The sequence below is a fragment of the Rhinolophus sinicus genome, linkage group LG05, assembly GCF_036562045.2.
Source record: "Rhinolophus sinicus isolate RSC01 linkage group LG05, ASM3656204v1, whole genome shotgun sequence".
NCBI lineage: Eukaryota > Metazoa > Chordata > Mammalia > Chiroptera > Rhinolophidae > Rhinolophus > Rhinolophus sinicus.
In genome coordinates this window covers 43736877-43760410 of record NC_133755.1, presented here as the reverse complement: position 1 = coordinate 43760410, position 23534 = coordinate 43736877, and the positions used below count along the sequence as shown (strand labels likewise).

The 23534-nt window shown below is 39.0% G+C and overlaps 1 protein-coding gene across 3 annotated transcripts in view; it reads right to left on the bottom strand.

Annotated features, from left to right (window-relative positions):
• Positions 1–23534, bottom strand: part of COMMD1 (copper metabolism domain containing 1) — a 186011-nt gene that overhangs the window by 72350 nt on the left and 90127 nt on the right. For 2 of the 3 annotated variants that reach the window (XM_019717676.2, XM_019717686.2), the window contains one exon: positions 733–951. In XM_019717676.2, coding sequence (XP_019573235.1) covers positions 844–951 — 108 coding nt within the window. In that variant the 3' untranslated portion in view covers positions 733–843. Of the gene's footprint in view, positions 1–732; positions 952–23534 lie in introns of those variants that run through there. The other variant, XM_019717681.2, reaches the window with a different exon arrangement.

The following is a 23534-nucleotide window of genomic DNA, read 5'->3' as shown; positions in this document are numbered from 1 at the left end:
AGCTTCCTCCTCTAAGAATAATTTTGGCATTTTATATAACTTCTCTACTAGGATCTAGTTTTTATACTAGTTTTTTTGAAGAAATTTTCTTGAAGAGGGTTTTATTTGATGACTCAAGTAAAATTTTCTGAGGTAAAAAACCTCATATCACTTCAGTGGACATTTTTCTCTTTCCACAATCCTGACCTGAGGTAAGCAAAGAGAATCACTTTATGATGAGGCCAGTTTAGTTCTAGGTTCCAGAAAAGCCCATGTTTCTCAGTAGCTCAGATCAAATCAGACCACCATTCTCCCCGCCCCGTTCCCCAACCCCCCCTCCCCCTTTGGGCAGAACTAAGCCAAATACCTGAATCAGTTCCAGAAGCATCTCTGGTTTTATTGACTAAGTAGGATCAGTAAATCTCTCCTATGTTATTTAGGCAGACATTTAGTCAGCCTTGTATTTATTTGCACAAGCAAAATGTTTTCTTCCCTCTTTTCTAATTCTTGCATAATTTATCATGTATAAATTCCTAAAATCCCACCCAGGAACAAACCACCACAGCAAGGGTTTCTGAAGTTAACCCCGGCCCAGTCCTACTGAATCCAAGTCTCTTGGGATAGGGTCCTGGAAGCCTCCTTTTAAAAAAATGCTTTTACAAGTGCCTCTGCCTGCTGAAGTATAAGAACCTCTGCAGCAGAACAACTGTAAGAGTGAAAGGAAGAAATAAATCCCAGCAAGCAGAGGCAGGCAAGATTTGAATTTGAGGATTTAATACTAATGGGTTCATAATATTTAAAAAAGAAAAAACAAGTCAGTGGTGAGGGATCTGAACACCTTTGCTTCGACAACTCCATCTTCAGTTAGGTCGGCTGCATCAGTGCACTGATACTTTCTTCTACCTCCGAGAGCTTCTTCAGGACTTGGTTGACCTGGGCCTCATCAAATTCCAAACACAGAAATTCAGATTCCTGGAAAACATAAAAGGATGTTTTAGAAGAGACCCTCAAGATAGCCAACGCTCTGGATCTGGTGTGACCCAGCCCCAAAGACCCAGCAGGCCTGACTCAAGCCTCTACACCTAAATGATAGTTGACCTAGCAAAGCAAATCCAACACAATAGCCTAAATGAAACAACTTCTATGAGGTGTTTCATAAATGTTAAAGAGGTATTCGAGGATCTCGTCTGTCAACACCTTTGATCCCATAATAATCTTTAAGGTAAATACTTAAGTATTGTTGTTTTACAGACGGTGGCCCTGGGGAACAGAGAGGTTAACCTGTAATACAAAATCAGAAAATGGCAGTCACACTGTGAACTCCCAGCTCTGGTTGACTCCAAAGTCCATACTATCTCCACAGCACACTGGAGGATGACAATGGAAGGAGGGTTTGGATTGGCTCTGTGTCAGCCTGGGAATTGGGCTAACTTGGATTTACCAGTTATACTAGAGATTGTTACAAGCTGTGACCAAGTGACTTAGGAAACAACAACCAGATAACTGAAAGATAACCAGATCTTGAAACAGCCTTAAACATTTCTTGGGCCTTTCCACTTGCTGCAAGCCAGCTCTCCCAAGATTTCCCTCAAACATATTCCCTACAATCATTGTTAGGATGATCAATCAATCAATCTAGGATTGATTGATTGAGCTAAGAAGGAGGCTTTTCAAGAATGGCTACCGAAATTTCATGTGCACTAAACAAATCCTAGGTGCACACTGTCTTAAGAGACAAGGGCAAATTATATATCCAAGAGTGACTATATTCAAGATCCTTAAGGACCACAATCATGTCATTTTTAGAGCAGTATGAATTATTAGAAATCATATAATCCAACTGCCTTGTTTTTTAGATAGAGAAACGGAGGGACCAGGCATGTTAAATGACATACCTGTTGTCCCTCTGTTGATGGCAGAGCCACCAGATCAATGCTTTTTTTCTTTATATTTTCCTCTCTATAAATACTACGGCATTTCCCACTCCCATCCGCAAAGTGGCAGGTAAAAGACCACCACAAGCCTCTTCAGAGGGAGGGAGTCACTCTGTCATCAGCTAGAAGAACCTTCAGGAGGTGACTTTGAAAAGGTACCTTTGCTGTTGCTAAGCTGCTGTGCTGAGTCTGTCCGGATGGCACCGACTATCCCCCCGGAAAAACAAGTGCAGAGAGAAAGAAGGGGCCTCTCAGATGAGAGTCTCCCAAAGGGAGGGAAGCAGCTTTCCCTGACTACAGGGACCTTTCTCCTCGAACATGTATTTGGATAGATGAGGGGTATAGTCTTACATGTGTGCTTAGAAACTGCCAGGTTTTCATTTAGTCAAAAGCAAAAACCAATTTAAAACAAGAAAGAAGCTTCCTGTGTTTGAGCTACAAGAGAGGTTATCTCCTTTTAGAAAGAAGAGCAAATTTATGGCAAATTAGGCAGTGCAGTTGGCTAAATTAAGAACAGGTCTCAGATTTGAAAGCTTCTTATTCTTCAATCAGTCTTATCGAGCTCTTTAGCTTAACTTTAAAGCATTTTTCAACATTCAGCCTTTGAATAAATGGTCTAGAAACTAGTAATTACCAGAGTCTAACATATATATTCAGGAAACTGGAAGAAAAAGATGATGCAATCCACCACTCACCTCAGTGAAAGAAAGTCTGTTACAAAGATAATCACCTGGTTTTGCACGTATATGGGAAGAGATTATCAAACACAACGCTCATAGAAATAAGAATACTTGAGCAGAGTTTATTAATAAATACCCAGGATCTTTTCTGAGTAGGGGTCGTTAGTTTGTTGTAGGTTTTAGTACTCACATTATCTTTGATTGGACCTCGTAAGTATTAATGAAGCTCGGTTTATTTTTAAAGGAAATCAAATACTAAAGAGAAATTGCAGGCTAGATAAAGAGAGTCAAAAGTTAAACAAATATTTTCTATCCACTCCCAACCTTCATCTCTCATCCCTTGAAACAATGCACACTAACAGTCTTAGAAAGACACATATGAGTATAACCACATCTAACTCTTGAAAAAACTGTCTACATGAAACTGTATTATCAATGCCTAGCTTCATCTAGTTATGCGATCAATATTTTATCAGGAATTTAAGAGTCTTTACACTGGGGCTTTTTTTTTTTTTTTTTTCAGATTTCACATTTGGTTGGAGTACCCTATAAAGTGCATCTAATGCACTTGAAAATATCTTTAGAAATGCAGGTCATGCTTATTTAGCCAGGCACAGAAAGTACAATCTGAAACATCTCATTTTGTTTTTCAAAGTCATCCACCTTGATCTGGGCCTAACTGATCATAATAATGAGAGACAATAAGACCAAATTCCTGTATTTAAGTATCTAAGTCAAGAATTAGAACCTGGGCCAGCCTGGTGGCTCAGGCGGTTCGAGCTCCGTGCTCCTAACTCTGAAGGCTGAAGGTTCGATTCCCACATGGGCCAGTGGGCTCTCAACCACAAGGTTGCCAGTTCGATTCCTTGAGTCCAGCAAGGGATGGTGGGCAGCGCCCCCTGCAACTAAGATTGAACATGGCACCTTGAGCTGAGCTGCCTCCCCAATGGCTCAGTTGGTTGGAGCGCATCCTCTCAACCACAAGGTTGCCAGTTCAGTTCCTCGAGTCCCGCAAGGGATGGTGGGCTGCGCCCCCTGCAACTGAAATTGAGCACGGCACCTTGAGTTGAGCTGCTGCTGAGCTCCCAGATGGCTCAGTTGGTTGGAGCATGCCCTCTCAACCACAAGGTTGCCGGTTCAACTCCCGCAAGGGATGGTGGGCTGTGCCCCCTGCAACTAGCAACAGCAACTGGACCTGGAGCTGAGCTGCGCCCTCCACAACTAAGACTGAAAGGACAACAACTTGACTTGGAAAAAAGTCCTGGAAGTACATACTTCTCCCCAATAAAATCTTTAAAAAAAAAAAAAGAATTAGAACCTGCTTCTCTTCAGTAGAGCGTAGATACAGCATAGGGTAGAGTCAGAAAGTGGTTAGCAGATGAATAAGCGAGCACATCACTGAGAGTATGTATGTGCTTTGTGATCATGGGGAGTACAGCAGTGTCTTAAGCTCAAGGATTTAAATAACTATTTTAAACTAGAAAAGAAAGCACTGGCAAAAGATTCAAATATTCCCTCCAAGTGCAAAAGCTAAAAAGTCATAAAATCCTAAGAAGAGATCCTTGAGAGGCCACCCTCTCCAAACCAACAACAACAAAAAACCACGCTAGCTTTAATGACTTCCAGAGAAGAACATCTCACAGGTTGTTAAGGACCTTTCCCCAGGTAACCACTCAAACATTCTTCAAGAAATTCTTAACTTGTCAAGCCTAAATCTTTAATGCTTTAGTTTAAACTCATTTCCTAGCAGGTACAGAGAGCATAACTGATTATTAGTTTATATAGTAATTGAAGGCTGTTATCAAACAAGTGTTTAGTTTTCTCTGTCTTTATACTAAGTAACCTCTTTCTATAGGATGCCCATTTAAATAACTGCCTTATCTACACCCATAAGCATACCCTGAACAATTCTTTGGCGTAACAATACCACAGGGACAAAAAGCTTAAAACAGAATATAAAAAAGGACTATGACCTATTAAATACCTAAGTGGAACCATTTAGAATAAATTCAACATAAAACAAAAAAGAAATCTCATAACCTATTTCCTATATTATTATTATTATTATTATTATTATTATTTTCCATGCAAAATTTCCACAAAGCTTTATCCTCAATTTATTGGACAGATTGAGCGTTACAACTTTGGCAAGTTCTAACATGTTGTGGTTTCTTTAAAAAATGCTGAAGTTGGGGAATGAAGAGTAAGAGTGGGAAAAGGTGCCTTAGGATCCGATCCCACTAATTGATAGTGATTCAAGAAGGTCATATACAGCTGGCCACATTTCACAAGGCTTATTCCCCAAATTTTTATTTGGTTTTATTTATTGACACAAAGGTACTCTTGACTGAACAAAAACTTTAGCCATACTTATCCCTCTGTTTGGGCTGTCCTTTCATAAACTTACATTAACCCTGACCTACAGCTCTGCCATTCTTCTGTATTTAACAACAGGAGAGAAAACAAGAACACATGGCAAAGGTCAAAACTGGCAATGGCTTCTTGAAGAGTGATTATATAATAAATAAGATACCCAATAGCTTTGAACCCTACCCACTGGGGAAGTTCAAAACATCTTCATAAGTAAACCTGTGTTCACTACTCATTCCCATACTTCCTGTGGGTTTCTCAGAATTATCATTGATAATGTTCCCGAACTCCTTTAGGAGACCTCAAAATAGCTTCTCTGTGGCAACGGATCTTCCAAGTTGCTTCCTAAGGAACCATTAACCCCAAATTAAAATTTTATAGTTCCCTGAAAACTGTGCTGATTATTTTCCACTTGTCCTTTCATATCTATTTTCTAACCTTCTCTGGCTTGTTCCACACCTTGTGAAGATGTTCTCTAAGATTGTGTCACTCCATTGTTTTCTGGCTTACAGTTGGGTTCAGGAAAGAGGAGAGAGAGGTCAAGATATTTATTCCCTAACTCCCAACTCCTCCTCTGCCATGTCCAATATTTTCTATGTGGGGGTATTATTTCTTCATTTCTCACTTTACTCTCTGGCCTCAATTACTACTTCAGTATAAACATAAAGATGAGTCTCTTCAGACTGCCAAAGTATATAATCACCCAATCCAACTCCAAAGATGAGCAGAGCAAGGATTTTCATCATGCTTAAGTTGACAAGAAGGCTGCCCCCCAAGTGTAAATAACAGGATGAACCAGAAACAATATTTGTTTTTTTCTTTTATCATTTGATACCAAAATCTTGTATAGTAGTACTTTGTACTAAAGAAGAAAAAGAACAGTAGTAACAACTGTGGAAGATGAGATTTCATTAAGAATTTGCATCAAATGTCTTGATTCCAGAAACGTGGCCTTATCTCTATCTGTAACCTGTTCTTATGTGCTATATCTAAAGCAATGGATAGCTTATGCTGTAGTTTAAACAATACTTTAAAAAAGAAAACTTGTGATTTATAATCTTTTCAAAATCTTTCAGCAAAAAAATTTAGCAACATATTACAACCAATGATACTCACGTCACCTTTTTATTGTGAGGAAATTCTCATTTCAAATATAATAGCCGACAAGTCCTGCATTTACTGTGTAAAGAACATGCTAACCCAATTTTCTAAAAGGGAAAAAATATTATACTGTAAATCACAAAGCAAATTATCCTATGAGGATGAAAAAGACTGAAATCAGATGCTTTTGGAGCTCTAAGATTGCAACTTAATGACCAAACAAGTAAATTAAAATGACCCCAAAATTGAACTGGTCTCCGTTATGTGCTAAGAGCTATGTGGGACTGTGACAGAGTCTCCAAAAACTAGACGGATTCACTCTAATAAATGAAAAAGCAACGGCTCAGCAAATACTAGTTGCTTTCAGAGCCAGAGCAGCTTCTAGAGGAAGGGTTTATCCATATTCCCAAAATCTCCTAGAAAAGTACAGGGCACTACCAGTGCAGGATAAAAGCATTAACCATTACTGAACAACAACTACTGAGTTTTCTGGAGATTTTGTGAAGACAACCTGATAACAGGAATTAAGTGCTTTAAAAACGTTAAAAAGCCTCCCACAAATTCTAATCATATTAAAAAATATGATGAAATTAACTTTTAATCAGTTAACTAGAAACTCAAGGGGGGAGAGAGACATTGGTTATCTAGGAAGCTTCAGACCTACCACTGATGGTAAGTTACTGCTAAACAAAGCTAAGACAACTAACTTCAACTTTACAAGTAGCACATACATGTTTTACATAAAGTGGCAAAATTTTAAAATAAAATAACGTCAGATCTTAATTATTCAGAGTCCTATTATCTGTGTCTCTGTTGCTTCATTTCCTCTTCCTTTTTGGGTCCATCTTTTAAACAGTTCCACAAAATGGAAAAAGAAAATGAAATTTAAACTGGTTAATCTGACTAAATCATAGCAACTCTGCAAGAAGTTTTACAGAAAAGTAGATTACAGCTATCGGGAAAAAACTTTAATCGTGACTTCACATAACTACTTTTGAAAGTCATACCATATGGTGCAATTTAAATAAAAAAGATCTTCTTATTCCAAATATTTCCCTTCCTTTAGTAACCAGGTCTACTGTTCTCAGCCTAGATATCTTTTAAAAGATAAATACTCCCAGGAGAGGTAACACAAAAAGTCATCAACACCTTTTTATTACTTGAATCAGGAGATTTATTTTCTTTCAGGAAGAATGAACCCAAGAAACCTGCCTTAAAACACAGGATATCTACCACTACACTATGAGGTATAGATAGGACAGAAACTATACAAGAACTAGGAAAGTACCAAAGGCAAATCCTTCTCCTTACCCATAATCCATACCAGATGCACAGATCCATAGGTGAAGACCTTAAGCTACTCAGATCCCAGATCCATACTCTCCATGCCTTTCTAATCACCTGGATCACTGAAGTTGCTAGGCACCAGGAAAACCTACATAATCTTACTAAGGGAGCATTAGCAAGATAATCTCACTGAAAACCAAAGGTTGAATTTACACAAACACCAATACAAGGTGTGATCAAACAATACATATGGTGAATGTTTAACTAAAAAACAAAATGTATTACAATAAAAGACACATTGCCATTAATTTCCCTCAAAATACTCCCCCTCGCTTGGAACGTACTTATCCCATTGTTCTTGCACGTTCTGAAGCAGTTCTGTAAGTCCTCGTTTGTGAGTGTCTTTAGTTGCGCTGTCATGGCTGCCTCAAGGTCCTGGATCATTTTGACTTTGGGGAAGAGCCAGGAGTCATACGGTGTCAGATAGGGTGAATAAGGTGGATAAGGACACACCGTAATGTTTTTATTTGACAGAAATTGCTGTATACCAAAAGTGATGTGTGACATGGAACGTTGTCATGATGGAGGATGATTTATAACACACTTAAAAACACACCTTCTCTCAACCATAGCTCACACCTGACTGACTGCACCAAACAAGTTGAAACTTGTCACACACTGTTACTAAGGTTCGATGCACCACTTCCTGTATTGAAAATCCGACTTTCTGTTGGATGGCACGCGGCAGTGGCATTCACCATATTTTGTGATCTCAATGGGGAAAGGCTCCATGTCACACATTGCTTTTGGTACGACAATTTCTGTCAAATAAATACATTACGGTGTGTCCTCATCCACTTTATTCACTGTATCTGGCACTGTGTGACTTCTGGTTCTTCCCCAAAGTCAAAATGACCATGAAAGGTAAACATTTTGAATCGATTCAGGACATCAAGGCAGCCATGACAGTGCAACTAAAGACACTCACGAACGAGGACTTCCAGAACTGCTTCAGAAAGTGGCAAGAATGATGGGATAAGTGTGTTTGAAGCAAGGGGGAATATTTTGAGGGGGATTAATGGCATTGTGCCTTTCACTGTAATAATTTTTTTATTTAAACATTCACTCTCGTTTTTGATCACACCTCATATATCCTTCTGCTGCTGTGTTTTCACTTTTATCTGCAGGCTCAGGGCCTGTGAGCCAACAAGGCAACGAGATTCCAAGAACACTGTCCATTCAAAGTTTGAATTTCTAAAAGAGAAAGTGGGAGAATGCCAAGAACAAGACCCTGAGATTCTTTTGGTTTAAGATTTCTTAACTAGAAAAAGAGTTAGAGCCATCATGTAGAAAAAAACTAGACATGCCTGTCTGGCCAATGTGTAGTCAAAGGAACATGAATTTTGGCACAGGCAACCCTGACTTGTTTCTGAAAGGAAGGAAATAGTTATGACCTTGCAAGAGTGAGTGGTTCTTCCACTGGCTGAATGATGTACTGCTAAACCAAGACTAGCACTATTCTTTCTCCCCCAGAGATTTCAAAGCAGCCTGACATATATTCTGCTCCCAATTACCAGTCTGTGGATAGCAAAGGGTAGATGTACCATCAATTTTTATTTTACCACCAGAAAAAAATAACACTAGAACCAGCTATGTGAAGACCAGAATTCCCAGTTCTTTGATTCAAACCATTGCCCGCTGACACATCTCACTCTGAGTTTGGACACTTTCAAACCCAATTAATGTAGTACATGTAACAGAGTAGAATGGGAACTAATTTAAAATACCTGATTTTATACTGATTTACATAAACACCAGGACATTTACAAAGCTATTTTAGAAACACCTAACAAAAGAAAATAAAATGGAGCCAAGTTATAGAAACATTAAAAGCTCAATACAATTAGATCACTGGTTGAGTTCTATGTTGTACAAAACTGTGCTCCAGTTCATTTTACGACTTCTCATTTTCAGCAGGATTTCAGTTTTAGCTGTTAAGATTTCCTGTATTTTGAAAAACTTTGGCTGAAAAATTATTTGGGTAGAAAACTATTTTTAGATGTTCTGGTTTGATCCATAGGAAATCATACCAGCTTCTGGCTAAGAGAAGTAGTTCTCATGAGAAAATGGACAAAGAACCAGAGGGACAACTGCTGAACAGCTGAAAAGGCAAATCACATTGAAGGAGGGAGAAATTTCACTTTAATCTTAGAGAAACTAAATGATAAAACTCTTTAGCACTTGAGCGTGTTGCTAATTTTAGTTTGAAGTTCAAGTTGGGGCTCCTGTCATTCCTGATGAGGTACATTCCAGAGCAAACTCATTTGCAAACAACTTTGACAAACAAACTACAATATATTTACATGACAGGAACCGAGAAGATTAAAAACAAAAATCTCATCCTGACCACTGGTCAGGCAGGAACAAAGTATGCAATGGCACTCACTTTCTAAGGGTTCTTGATAATCTACAGATTAAGATGGGGGAAACATCTTTTTTTTTTTTTTTTTAATTTATTGGGGTGACAATTGTTAGTAAAATTACATAGATTTCAGGTGTACAATTCTGTATTATATCATCTATAAATCCCATTGTGTGTTCACCACCCAGAGTCAGTTCTCCTTCCATCACCATATATTTGATCCCCCTTACCCTCATCTCCCACCCCCCACCCCCCTTACCCTCTGGTAACCACTAAACTATTTGTCTGTGTCTATGAGTTTCTGGGAAACATCTTAATACATCCAGTAAAAAGGAGTTCCACAATGAGACAAAGTCTTTGCCAGGGGAGGAAGACAAGCACTACTAATCAAACCAATTCTGGAACTGCAGATTTTCTCCAACTAGAGGGATCACCAACTTGATCTGCCAATAGTACCACTCTCTCTATTCCCAGCTTTCTCAACGTGGTTTAAGTCAATGATAGCACAGCTAAGCGGAAATAGGCACAGTGACAAAGCAGCATTTCCCTTAGCCCTTCTCTTGAGGAAGCAAATATGTAAAGAGGGCAAAGGTGGAAATGACCAAGGATAGGACTTTCAAATTCAGAAAATGATAATTTGGGGAGAAAAAATTTTAAATACTTTTTTTTCTTTTTGCTGAGGTTATGAGGAAAAGGGACTAATTGCATTGGGCTTCCAATAAACTCCAAATACAGCTACACTCTGAGGTACTATGGGTTGGGACTTTAACATATGAATTTGCAAGGAACACAATTCAGTGCATACAATTCCCAATGCTTGGAGGGTCCTGTGTTTATCAAGCATCTGATAAGTGTTTACGGTTGGTTGATGATGATCTCACACATGATTCTAGGCTTGCTGTTCGAAGCATACAGAAAAGAATTTCTAATAGTCCAGAAACAAGAAAAACACACATATATGAAAGCTATCTGGTAACTGCTCAGGTCTGCCAGCCCAGTTTGGCAGAAGCTATAGCTGGCCTTATCCTCACTGAACTTGATGTTGAAATGTCATTTAATCTATGGAGGCTGCCAGATAACAGCTGCCAGGAAAGGGATTGGAAACGGGGGGGGGGAGGGGGGGGGGAATCTCCTAATCCTCACTCTCAGAGCCTATCAGAGCCTATTAAGTACTTTGCTTGCCAACTATGTCCCAAAGTCTAGCTCGGGTGACTGACTCAGGGTCTGGCACACCATTCTACCAGAGAATATGGGGAGGGGATGACGGGAGGAGAAAGGATTTGTAGCCACCAGTCTCTCTAGCTCAAATAACTTGTTGCAAACTTCTGGAGGTGGCAGAAGAGAGGAGACTGTATCTTTATTATTATATATAGGGTTGAATTCTGACATCATTTAAGGTGTTGGGCCTTTGTTTATATGCAATAACCATACCTCACATCAATGTGGTGCTTTACAGTTTAGAAAGCACTTTCACATGCATGACCTCATCTGATCCTTGGAACAGCCCTGCTAACTAGAAATCTCCTTTTCTGTAAAACTTCTTGCAGAGTTGCTATGATTTAGTCAGATTAACCAGTTTAAACTTCACTTTCTTTTTCTATTTTGTGGAACTATTTAAAAGATGGACCCAAAAAGGATCAGGAAGTGAAGCAACAGAAACACAGATAATAGGACACTGAATAATTAAGATCTGATGTTATTTTATTTTAAAATTCTGGGCTGGCCCGGTGGCTCAGGCGGTTGGAGCGCTGTGCACCGACATCGCTGGTTTAATTCCCACATGGGCCAGTAAGCTGCGCCCTCTACAGCTTGTGAACAACAGCTCTCCCTGGAGCTGGGCTGCTGCGGGCTACCATGTGCTCTGAGTGGCCGACAGCCAGGGAGAGCTGCCATGAGCTGTTCTGAGCAGCCAACTGGCAACTGACTGCCTCAGCCGGGGGGAGTGCAAGGCTCATAATACCAGCATGGGCCAGGGAGCTGTGTCCTACACAACTAGACTGAGAAACAACGGCTTGAACCAGAGTGGTGGGTGGGGAGGCAGAAGAAGGGGGAAAAATTGTTTCTTTTTGCCACTTTATGTAAAACATGTATGTCCTACTTGTAAAGTTGAAGTTAGTTGCCTTAGCTTTGTTTAGCAGTAACTTATCATCCGTGGTAGGTCTGAAACTTCCTAGATAACGAATGTCTTTCTTCTCCCTTGAGTTTCTAGTTAACTGATTAAAATTTCATTTCCCATAATTTATTTTTTAATATAATTAGAATTTGTGGGAGTGGAGGCTTTTTAACTTTTTTAAAGCACTTAATTCCTGTTGTCAGTTGTCCTCACAAAATCTCCAGAAAACTCAGTAACAGTCCTGTTCCAAGACAGCGTTAAGCTTCTTTGAACTCTGTAGAAGTGACAGACCTTGTTCATCTGATGCAAAACAGATCTTTTCAGCTATATCTGGCAGGAAGACTTTGTCAGATAATGCAATGGATTGTATGGGTTTTGATACACTTCTAATCCAATTTATGTAGGAAAAGAAAGGAAGGCCTCATTTACTTATAATTGCCCACAAATCTAGAAATGAGAAGTTAAAAGTTCACTCCTTTGCAAGCGACAGAGCAGGTAGTCAGGTGCTAACTGGAGAAGAAATAGGCTTTCTTATTTGGTCACCACTCTTTCAGTGGACTTTGAATGCAGAGGAGGGAATATGAAAGTTTGAGGGGGATGAACGGATCATCTCTGGACTCTGGGGTAAAATGAAGTGCCAAAAAATAAAATGCCACAATTAAAAATAAGTGAATCTGGAAGATAGGAGTAGGAGAAATTGTCGGAGAAGTGTGACAAAACTGAAGACATAAGCAAATTCAAGGGGATACAGAAATTACAATAATGACAATAGCAATGATAACATTTACTGACACAAACAAAATGCCAGGCAGTACACTAGTGCTTTATATGCATCAATTTACATTGGTGAGGATAATTTTATCCCATTTTACGTGTGAGGAAAGTGAGGAATGATGACCAGCTTGTGTAAGGCCACATGGGATAAGTCGCAGAGGCAGTTTTAAACCCAGGTCTGTCTGGCTGCAGTCTGAGCATTCAACCATTTCACAATCCTGACTCACATTCATATGTAACTTCAACAGCATCAGTAATAGCTGCAAAGTACCTACAGGTGAAAGTTATCCTATGATTCAGTTAACATAAGACTCAAAGGAAAGCTGAGTGTTGACAGTATGATAACCTAGTCCACCTAAAGTGGGCCATAACAACATCTGGATAGGGAATGAATATATCCTGGTGGCACGTGAAAGATTTCTAGCTTTCTTTTAAGTGTAATGAGGCAACAGCACAGCTAAGTTAATATGTGCAAGTGACCCAGGCAGAGAAACGTTATTATAAAGTTCTTATTCTGAGGCAAAATGGCCTTTTATTCCCTCTCTCTTTCTGTGTATTTGGGGAGTAGGGTGGGGAGGGAGAAGCAGGGAAGATTCATTTTTATATGTATAAGCTACTTGTCTCCATCACCAGGAGAGTTGGAGGCAAGGTTTACCTTTGTTGTTCTATGGACTAATGTGTGGAGCTCCTTGAATGAGACTCCTCCTTTTACTCCAAATCCCAGTCAGCAGAACCAAAATACTTGCTGAGACCTGGGATTCTCGCCATCTATAATCAGAAGGAATTCCCAATGCTGCCTTGGTGTCTAACCCAAGAACATCAAATTGTTCAACTTGAGAAAAATCACATCTGCATTTATAATTTATATGAACCTTTGGAATATAAAAAGATAAAGATATTAAACTGTGGGTTTAAACCTGTAATGTCCTTTATATTTGGCCCACATCCATTCTCTAGCCAAGTCCTGGGTAAACAGGACTAGATGGAGTGAAGGGAAAGAGAGCTCTTGATACTCGTGCCCAAAATAGAATAGTTCAGTCACACATAATTAAGGCCTGACTGAAAATCTAAAGAGAGTGCAGGCAGCATGTACACTGTTATAAATAAAACAAGCAAACAAATAATTAGTAAAAATAAAGCTTCCTCTACTTCGTAGTTTATCCTTTTTTGAAAAACAACACATTTATCACTCTATCCAAGATTATGTCAATAAACCAGAAATGTGAACTGAGGCTTAAAAAAAAAAGGACAAAAATATCAGTGAAAACAACCATTTTGAAGAAAAGTGAGGTATGTCCCCTTAGAGGTATAAAAAAATCATCTTGACAGAATGACATATATTTCCTCTGTGAAACTGCAGTCTATGTTTATCTCCTCAACTTGGTTTGGCCAATTCTTTGCTAATGGAGGAAGCATGAATAGAATATGGTCCTTAACTGCCCGCTGAGGTGCTTCAGTTGGGTTTTGCTGGTTTTTGAAGAATTTTAGCCACATTTGTAGAATATAAGGCATTTAAAATTTTTTGTTACATAGTTTCAAGTACACACACACAAACACACATGAAGGCAAAAATCTGATTCCTATATTCTTTCCCCACATTCACGTTGTTCAGTTGTTTACATTTTGCCACATTTGCCTTGTCATTCTCTTTCTCTCTTAAACAACCACTTGAGAGTAAATAGGGGATGTCATTCCCTTTTATCCTTAAAAACTTTAGTGTGCATTTTCTAAAGACAAGGATATTATCTTACATAGTCATGGTTATGTAATATTGATAAACATTAGTGTCTAATCCAGTCTCTCCATTTAAATTTTACCAAATGACCCAATAATGTTCTTTATAAAAAATTTTTCCTGCTCCCAAATCAAATCCACAATCACACACTGATTGCATTTAGATGTAAAGTACCTTTCGTCTCCTTTAATCTGGAATAATTTCTGTCAGCCTTTCTTGTGTTTCTTGATTTCGACATTTTTAAAGAATATAAGCTAGTTATTTTATAGAACGATAATGTGGGTTTATCTGAGGTTTCCTCATGATTAGGTTCTATGTGTGTGCACATGCCTATCTATTTACAAGTTACTGTCTCTGGTAATTAGTGTACAAGGGCTTTGAAGTCATATAAACTTAAACTCAAATCTAAATCAAAACCCCACCACTTCCTAGCTGTGTGGCTGGCTAGGTTTCAGTTTCCTAATCTGTGGAGTAGTCATTTTAAAAGATTTAACTGGTAAAGTTGCTGTGAAGATTTAATGAGATAATGCATCTAAAGCAATTTAACACAGTTTTTTGGGAGTGGCTAAAATTGTATTTTACACCCCTCTGATTTAACCACAGCATTTCATACCCAGCAACATTAAAATAATAGTGGTTGGTTAAGCAGCATCTCTATTTACTTTCCCAAAGGGAAAAAGAAGTACCTAACTCTGACACCACGCACTGCCTCTAACAATCTAGTCTGGCAAACGTGACATCACTGCCAGCCTGAAACTGGCAGCAGCATCTCACTTCCTGGATGTCTCCTAATGGCTGCCTCCAGATGTCCTGCTGCTGCCTTACTAGCCCAAGAAGTACACACATATTGGCTAGCAGAAAAATACCAGAGGCGCTACAGTGAGCTTGTTCTTTCCTGCTGAGCTCTCACTGTGACACTGGCCAGTGCAGTGGATTTGAAGAGTATGCCAAAAGCACCAAACGCAAAGAAGACTCCGGGCTAGAGCTGCCAAAACTGTGAACCTGTTTAGGGGACTGCTAATCAGTACTCTGAAAGCAGAGTCAGGGGCTCAGGTGCAAACTCTATCCTTACTGTCAACCCATCACTGTCAATCCTAAGAAAGAAGAGGAAAATACCCAAATCAGAAAATTTTCTTATAGTCAAATTGAGAAATAAAATATTCAACAACACTGAAAAATCAGGAAGTCCATAGTTTAAGTTGTGTTCATACTTCATTTGCATAATTGCCTTACCCATAAGAGGGCAAAGGAGCTGGTATGCACAGCATTTCCAATCTATTGTTTTAGTATACTTTTTTTGTGTGTTTTTTCCCCTCTCCTCCCTCTCCACCCCAACTCCAAATCAAGCCGCTGTTCTCAGTCTAGTTTTAGAGGACACAGCTCATGATCCATGTGGGAATCGAACCGGCAACCTTGGTGTTATGAGCACAGTGCTCCAACCACCTGAGACACCTGGCCACCCTAATATGATACTCTTATCCTCCTGTTAAAGAAAAAAAACCACAGGACCAAAATGTTGTCACTCCTGCTAAAAGCCCATGATATCAAACCTAGATTTAATACCTGATCTAATTGCAGCTTCAACCTCTCCCAGAAACAATCTTAATCAACCAGTATGGAATTTTTGGGTCAAGCACTAAGGGGTAATCTGTCACATGGACCCTCTCTACCCCTCCACCAATAGAAAGAACAGACAATCTGCATAATAAAAAAAATACTTCCCATTCTCTTCCCCCAAAGAAAAGATGTCCAGGCAGAAAATAATCCTTTCTTTCCTTTTGTCAACAACTCTCTTACCCCACCCTTCTTCCTATAAAAGTCTTCTGTTTTGTACAATCCTCAGGGCGCTCTTCTAGTTGGTAGATGGGATGCTGTCTGATTCATGAATTGCTTAATTAAAGTCAATTAGATCTTCAAATTTACTTGGCTGAATTTTGCTTTTTAATGTTCCCTATCTTCTCTTAGAAAATACCAATAAAATTATTCTGTTTATGTTAAATCAATCCTCTATGTTAGATGAAAACAAAACAAAAAAGGATTATAGTAGCTGTAACAATTCTTCTAAGTACAGAAGCACAAACCTATTTTTGAGATTTGGAATCTAACTTAATTTGGGTTTTCCTATGGTAGTAACTCAAATAGTCCACTATTTTTCTGTTTTCCCCATTGTCAATTAGAACTTCAAATGAAAGTCAAACAATCCCTAGAAGTAAAAAACAAAAAACCAAGAAAATGCCTGTGTCCAGAATTTCAAACTGTGAGGAGGGGCCTCCAGCAAAGTAAATGGATAATTATGTTTTCATCACTATGCTGAAAGGAAGGTTCACATCTGTAGTCTGAATAGAAAATTCTAATGCAAAGCCTTTATTTCATCTTCATCAATGAAGAGTAAAAATACTATAACATGAACATTAAGACAGACTATCCATTAATTTTGTCATTTACAGGGTAAAGACCCTATGTCTGAGTCTGCCTCCAAGAAATACTTAGATTAAAATGAACTGTTTTAGAAATGGGAATTATCAACTGGAGGTTAAATCTAAATAGATGACAATGAAGATGCTATACCCTGAAGGTCACTATTTGCCTCTGTTCCTTAGGACATAATGGCTGAATTGGAAATTTCCAGAAAGTCATACAATAGTCCTCCTTTATCTGTGTGGGGGATATGTCCAAGACCCCCCAGTGGGTGCCTAAAACCGCAGATACCGGTAGTACCGAACCCTACATATATTATGTTTTCTACACATAGCATCCTACGATAAAGTTTAATTTATAAATTAAGCACAGTAAGAGATTAACAACAATAACTAATAATAAAACAGACCAATTGTAACAATATACTGTTGTGGAGTAGGAACAAAACTTTCCTCTACCCCTTCTAGGTTCTTCGGGCTAGTCTAATTAAATCTACATGAGACAGATTAGATTAACAAGAGAAAATAAACAAATTTAACTACATACACGAGAGTCAGAGACTCCACATACAGGAAAGGTTTGAGACAGAAAGAGAAAATGAGGTCTATATGAGAGTCGGAGCTAAGGTTTAGGAAAGGCACCTTGGAGCTTCAGAGGGGAAGTCATTTACAGGATGATAACAGCAGATGCTCAGTAATTAGAAGTTTGCCTGCCCCGTAGGTCATAAAAAGTTTTTTCTGGCAATAACTTTTATTATGGGCAAGGCCCCCAATTTAAATACTTTACAGGAGAAGTAAAAGTTTCTCTTGGGCCCACAGGGTCTCAATTGCCTTTAGCTCAAAATGATCCACATGCCAAAGCAGCGTATCTGGGGAGGCCTGTTCTGAACCTCTTCACTTGAATGGAAGTTAATGTGACTGTGGTCTCTCTCTCTCAAAATATCTTACTGTACTGTACTCACCCTTCTTTTTGTGACGATGAGAGGTGATAAAATACCTATGTGATGAGAGGAAGTGAGGTGAATGACGTAGGCATTGTGACCTAGTGTTAAGCTACTATTGACCTTCTGATGATATGTCAGAAGGAGAATCATCTGCTTCGGGTGACCTTGGATCATCAAGCTCGGGCTATGACGATGTCGACAGTTGGATGTCAGGAGCAGATGATGTCGATGGTTGAGGAAATTTAATATTTTAGGACTGCGGTTGACTTTGGGTAACTGAAACTGTGGAAAGCAAAATGTGGATATGGAAGAATTACTGCATATACTTTTGCAAACATCTTTAATATGGGGAGAAAAAACACTTCTCAGCTCACTCCACTGAAGCACTTATAAAATCTCAGTATTATGCTTAAAAGTTCAATTTTGAAGGTTAGGGTTTGAAAGGGGTATGCAAATTCTGCCATTTTATAGTCAGTTTCCCTTTATAGGAAGATCAAGAAGTGAGCCCAATCCATCACTTCCCGTGGCAACCAGAGCAGGAGTGAAAAAAATCATTGTTTTGAGAGTTAGACAATTTGGATTTAGATCTGGCTACACTATTATTAACTGTGTGACCTTGGGAAAGTCATTCAATGAGTCTTGGTTTCTAAATCTAGAGAATGGAAAAATAATGCCAAGCACCCTACACCATGTCTAGTGCAAAACAGATTTAATAAATGTTAGTCAGTCTTTCTACCCTGTTACATATGACACTTCATAAGAAGCTCTGCTAAACACTTTAACTACCAGTTATGTTTTCTTCAATACAGGCACTTGGCTCTTCTAAGTGACAAATAGTCATGTGAAAGACTCATGGAGACTGACACTGTCCAGGAGAAACAAAAAAGTTCTCACATTGGGGAACAGCACCAGCTGCTTCAGGCTATGACAAGCCCGAAACAGTAAATCAATTCCTGCATGTTTTTATAGTATTACTTAACAGCTTGAGAGCTTTGTGTTCTTTCAACAGTCTTTTTCTCCCTGCAAGGATCCGGCACACTACTTGCCCTCTTTCCCCTTCTTAATAGAGGTCTTTATTTCAACAAGACCGCACAATGGATTCAAATATTAGGAATCAGAAAAGGCCAGGTTCAATCGTGAAGAAACTGGAAATGTCTCAGGACTAAGCAATAAACTTTCATTAATCTTTTAGCATCTGGATTTTTATGCTTTCTGTTCTTGGAAATAATAGACTTGCTGATACACTGGTTCAAACATGTCTATGTATTTCCCTCACCTACATTATCACAGAACTCTTATCCTGTAGAAGACTTCTTAGTGAAGTCCAGAATCTCAGACTCTGACTACATGCTACTAAAGCAATGCTTCACGACCTTTCCCACTTCATGATACAGACAGACCTTGACATATGGCACCTCTGAACTAAAGAGACTTGAAAATATTGATGACTACAAGCAGCATTGAGAAAAAAGGTAAACAAAGACACACTTAGCTGCCATCTGACTCAGAGACTTGCACCACGTAAACATAATTGTTTCAACTCCAAGCAGCTCTGAGTCAATGTCAACACTCCTTTACAGGGCTAACCACCCAGTCAGATCTAAAGGAGAAAGTGGACGTCAGAAAAGCAACCAACATTTGATTTTGGGGCAGCTTGTTTTCAATGTGAGGACCATAAAACACTAAGTCAGTGAATTAGGCATCAAAGACCTAGGAGTATCTTATATCTGACAGGTACAGTTCTAGACACTGAGGATTAAGCTGTAAACAAGATAGTCTCTGCCCTTACGGAGCTCACATTCTAATGGGGGGAAAAAAGAGAGAGAATTTATTAAAACAATTTAAAAGGCAATTTCAGTAGATCAAAATTTTGACATCATGAGAAAACTGTTAGCCACCTCCCAGGAGTTTATTCAAAGAGGGGAAGAAGACTGAATAAATTGTAGACAGAAGCTGACCCAGTTCCAAAATTCAATTCTCACATTATTGTGTCCTTGCTATGGACTTAGCGTCATTGCCTCTCTCCTTTGGTAACACATACAAAAGCAGGATGAGATCATTTGCAGGAAGATAATAAAGACCTAGACAGTATAAAATTACAGAGCACAAGACCAGAAATCTGAAGATCTGGGATCCACTTCCAATTCTATCACTTAATATTCACATGCATTTGGGTAATTTACTTAAACTCCCAGAGCCTGACTTTCTTCATCTATTCTATCCCACTTTGTAGTGTGTTTTTTATTTTAGGAAACCCTTAAATGAGGCAATATAATAAAGGAACCTGAAAATATTTACAACATTGGACAAATACCAACCATTAATGCCTAATCAAAATGTTTGTAGGAAGAAACAGGAATAACTATATTTAAGATCAAAATGAATCCCTGCTCCTGTATATTAGCTGTTTTGAAACCTTTGCTTCCATTGTATTGTCCCAAAGGGCTCACTCTTTGGAGAAAAGTGGATCCTAAAAAGTGATGTCAACACTCAAAACAGACTATCTTAGTGATTACTCCCACTCTGAGCCAAGGTCAGAAAATTACTTCCTGAAAGGTATTTCATTTCTTGGAATCCTAACCTATGATTAAATGTTCTTTATAAGTTATTCTCGCTGATTATTATCAATTAGGAGGTACAAGTAAGTATAAAGTCCCCTTTCTTAGCTATTGAGACATATATTACCAAGGACCTTGATGTGATAATCTCTCTTTTCTCCTTGAAAGACTGTCCTTTCACTTTCCGTGGCTATCTCTATCGCCACCAGCTTAAGTTCAAATGCCCGTGGAGCAGGAGGGCCCAATAGAGAGCCAAAGCAGCCTGGAGAGAACGTGAGGAGTGGTGGGACAGAAGCAGTAAGTACACAAATCCTCCAGAGGAATATTCGTTTCTCAGCTCCAGCCTATTGTTTGTAGAAAAGTGGACTCAGTTTTGACTGATCTTTATTATTTCAAGAGTCCAGAAACCACATTTTTTTGTATGACACCTCTGAAATTTTATTTTATTTGCAAAATGCCCGCAGTTACCTGGGGCTACTATCAATTTATAGTGCAGATTTCTTCTGCCAGTGAAAAGGTGAGTCATTTATTTTAAAAGTATTCCTTGATGCTAATATATAATTTATCATTATTCTAATATGGGGAAGTAAATATTAAGCTGGGCCTTGCAAGCTAGAGATAGGAAAGAGGACATTTCTGGCTGGGCAAACATTATGTGAGAAGACAATGAGGTAGAAATATGCCTGGCATGTTATGGGGAGGGAGGAGAATGAATAGACCAGTTTGGCTGAAAAAGAGAATTCCTTTAGAAAAGGAATCGGACACAGATGGGAGAAAAGTATGAAAAACATTGAATTCTACAGTAAAGGTTACAATTTTTATAACCTTTAAAAGATAGTATATAGACAATGGAGAGTCATTATGAGGGAGATAATTGTATTTCATACCTTGACAAGAATTATATGTTGCGGTTCTTCCCATTTTTTCCAAAATAGAGGCTAAGGCTCAATGCTGACCCATGAAACTTAAAGTTCTGAAAAATTCCCAAATGGATGTCAGTTTAACCAACCACACTGTGAGTCAAAACTGTTGGCACTGGTGGTCAAGGCTTTCAAAGCAAAAATTAAATGATCTCCAAAGGGCTGTTTCTTTCTGATCAATAAAAACATTTAGGATTTAAAACCCAAAGAAAAGGTTACTGGACAGTTTGGCACATTGTCAGGTTCACCATCAGACTGCCTGTCAGCCGGCAAGAAACTGGATGGAGGGAGGCTGGACCCCAGAACACACACCAGTCCACGTTCACCAGGTATAGACAAGCCTCCAGCAGCTCATGTTTCAACTTTCAGAACCATTTCTGTTTTATTCTGCAACAAATGATTCTGGGCTTCCAGTCTAGTTGATACTCAGTAAAATTCCTGGGAACACACAGCCAAGAAAATAGAGCTAGTGACTTTCATCACAACCTATGATACTAAAATACCAAATTAAATGGACTTTTGTTCTTTTAGAGAAAATATCCTACAAGGTAGAGTTGAAAAAGGCCATACACACATTGCTAAAGAACTTAAGCTTTTTTACAAAGGCAGTGAGGGAATCATTAATGATTTTTGGCCAGATAAATGACATGATCAGAGCAGATTTTAAGGAACACTAACCTGGTAGTAATATTCAGGATGACCTGAAGAGGAGAGAAAGGTCAAAAGTAGGGAGAACAACTTAAGCAAATGAGTTGGGGATGACCATGGTAGGTCTGTAGGATGGTGAGGAAGCCAGTCTGAGCTCCCCAGCGCCTAGGAAACCATCAGGAATTGTTAATATTCTCTCAAGTACGTATCTTTCTTACACGTGTACAACCTGTTTTGCACATGCATGCACACATCCCACAGTGTCTCTACTTCTGCTTATCAGCTCTATTCTCCTTTCTAGAAAACTTCTGCAGTAAACAGACGGCCAATAAGTACTACCCTAACACAAGCCCCATGTGATCTCTCACAGGGCTTATCACCAACTGGCTGCCTTCCTACATCAACGAAATGAAAATACTGAGAAGAATCTATTTTACCCCAAAACAATTATCTCTGTCTCAGCAGAGACTGTCACACCAAATCATGTCACAAACACCTGTTTAGCCTATGGATGGGCTTCCCTTTGATCTAATTAGCTGAGACCAGTAGGGAAAATAGCTTCTCTTAGGTCAATTGGCAGGGCAGGGTAGGCAATGACAGACTCTTTTTTAAATTTATTTTTCAATTACAATTGACATACCATACTATATTAGTTTCATGTGTACAATATAGTGACTAGGCATTTATATAACTTATGAAGTGATCCCCCTGATAAGTCTAGCACCCATCTGACACCATACACAGTTATTACAATATTGTTGACTTATATTCCCTATGTTGTACTTTACATCCCCGTGACTATTTTTATAACTGGCGATTTGTACTTAAATCTTTCACCTTTTTCACCTACCTCCCCAACCCCTTCCAATCTGACAACAATCAGTTTATTTTCTGTATCTAGGAGTCTGCTTCTGTTTTGTTTGTTCGTTTGTTTTTTTAGATTCCACATATAAGCGAAATCATATGGTATTTGTCTTTTGCTGTCTGACTTATTTCATTTAGCACCTCTAGGTCCATCTATGTTGTTGCAAACGGTAAGATTTCCCTCTTTTTTATGGATGAGTAATATTCCATTGCATATACACCACTTCATTATCCATTTGCCTATTGGACACTTAGGTTGCTTCCATATCTTAGCTATTGTAAATAATGCTGCAATGAACATGGGGTACATGTATTTTTTCAAATCAGTGTTTTTGGATTTTTTCAGATAAATGCCAGAAGTGAAATTGCTGAGTTATATGGTAGTTCTAATTTTAATTTTTTGAGGCACCTCCATACTGTTTTCCACAGTGACCACACCAATTTACAGTCCCACCAACACTGCACAAGAGTTCTCTTTTGTCTACATCCTCACCAACACCTGCTATTTGTCGATTTACTCATGACAGCCATTTTGACAGGAGTGAGGTGATATTTGATTGTGGTTTTGATTTGCATTTCCCTGATGATGTCGTGCAGGGTGACAGACGGGGTCTCAGCTCCCGCTCCCTGCACAAGAACACAGGTGTCGTGCGGGGCGGCCTGCGGGGTCTCTGGTCCCACTCCCCATATAAGAATGCAGGATGTGGCCAGGCCCAAAAGGAACACCCACGGAGCCATAGGTAGGGAAGTCATACCACTATGGTCTCACTGGAGGCTGGGTTCACAGG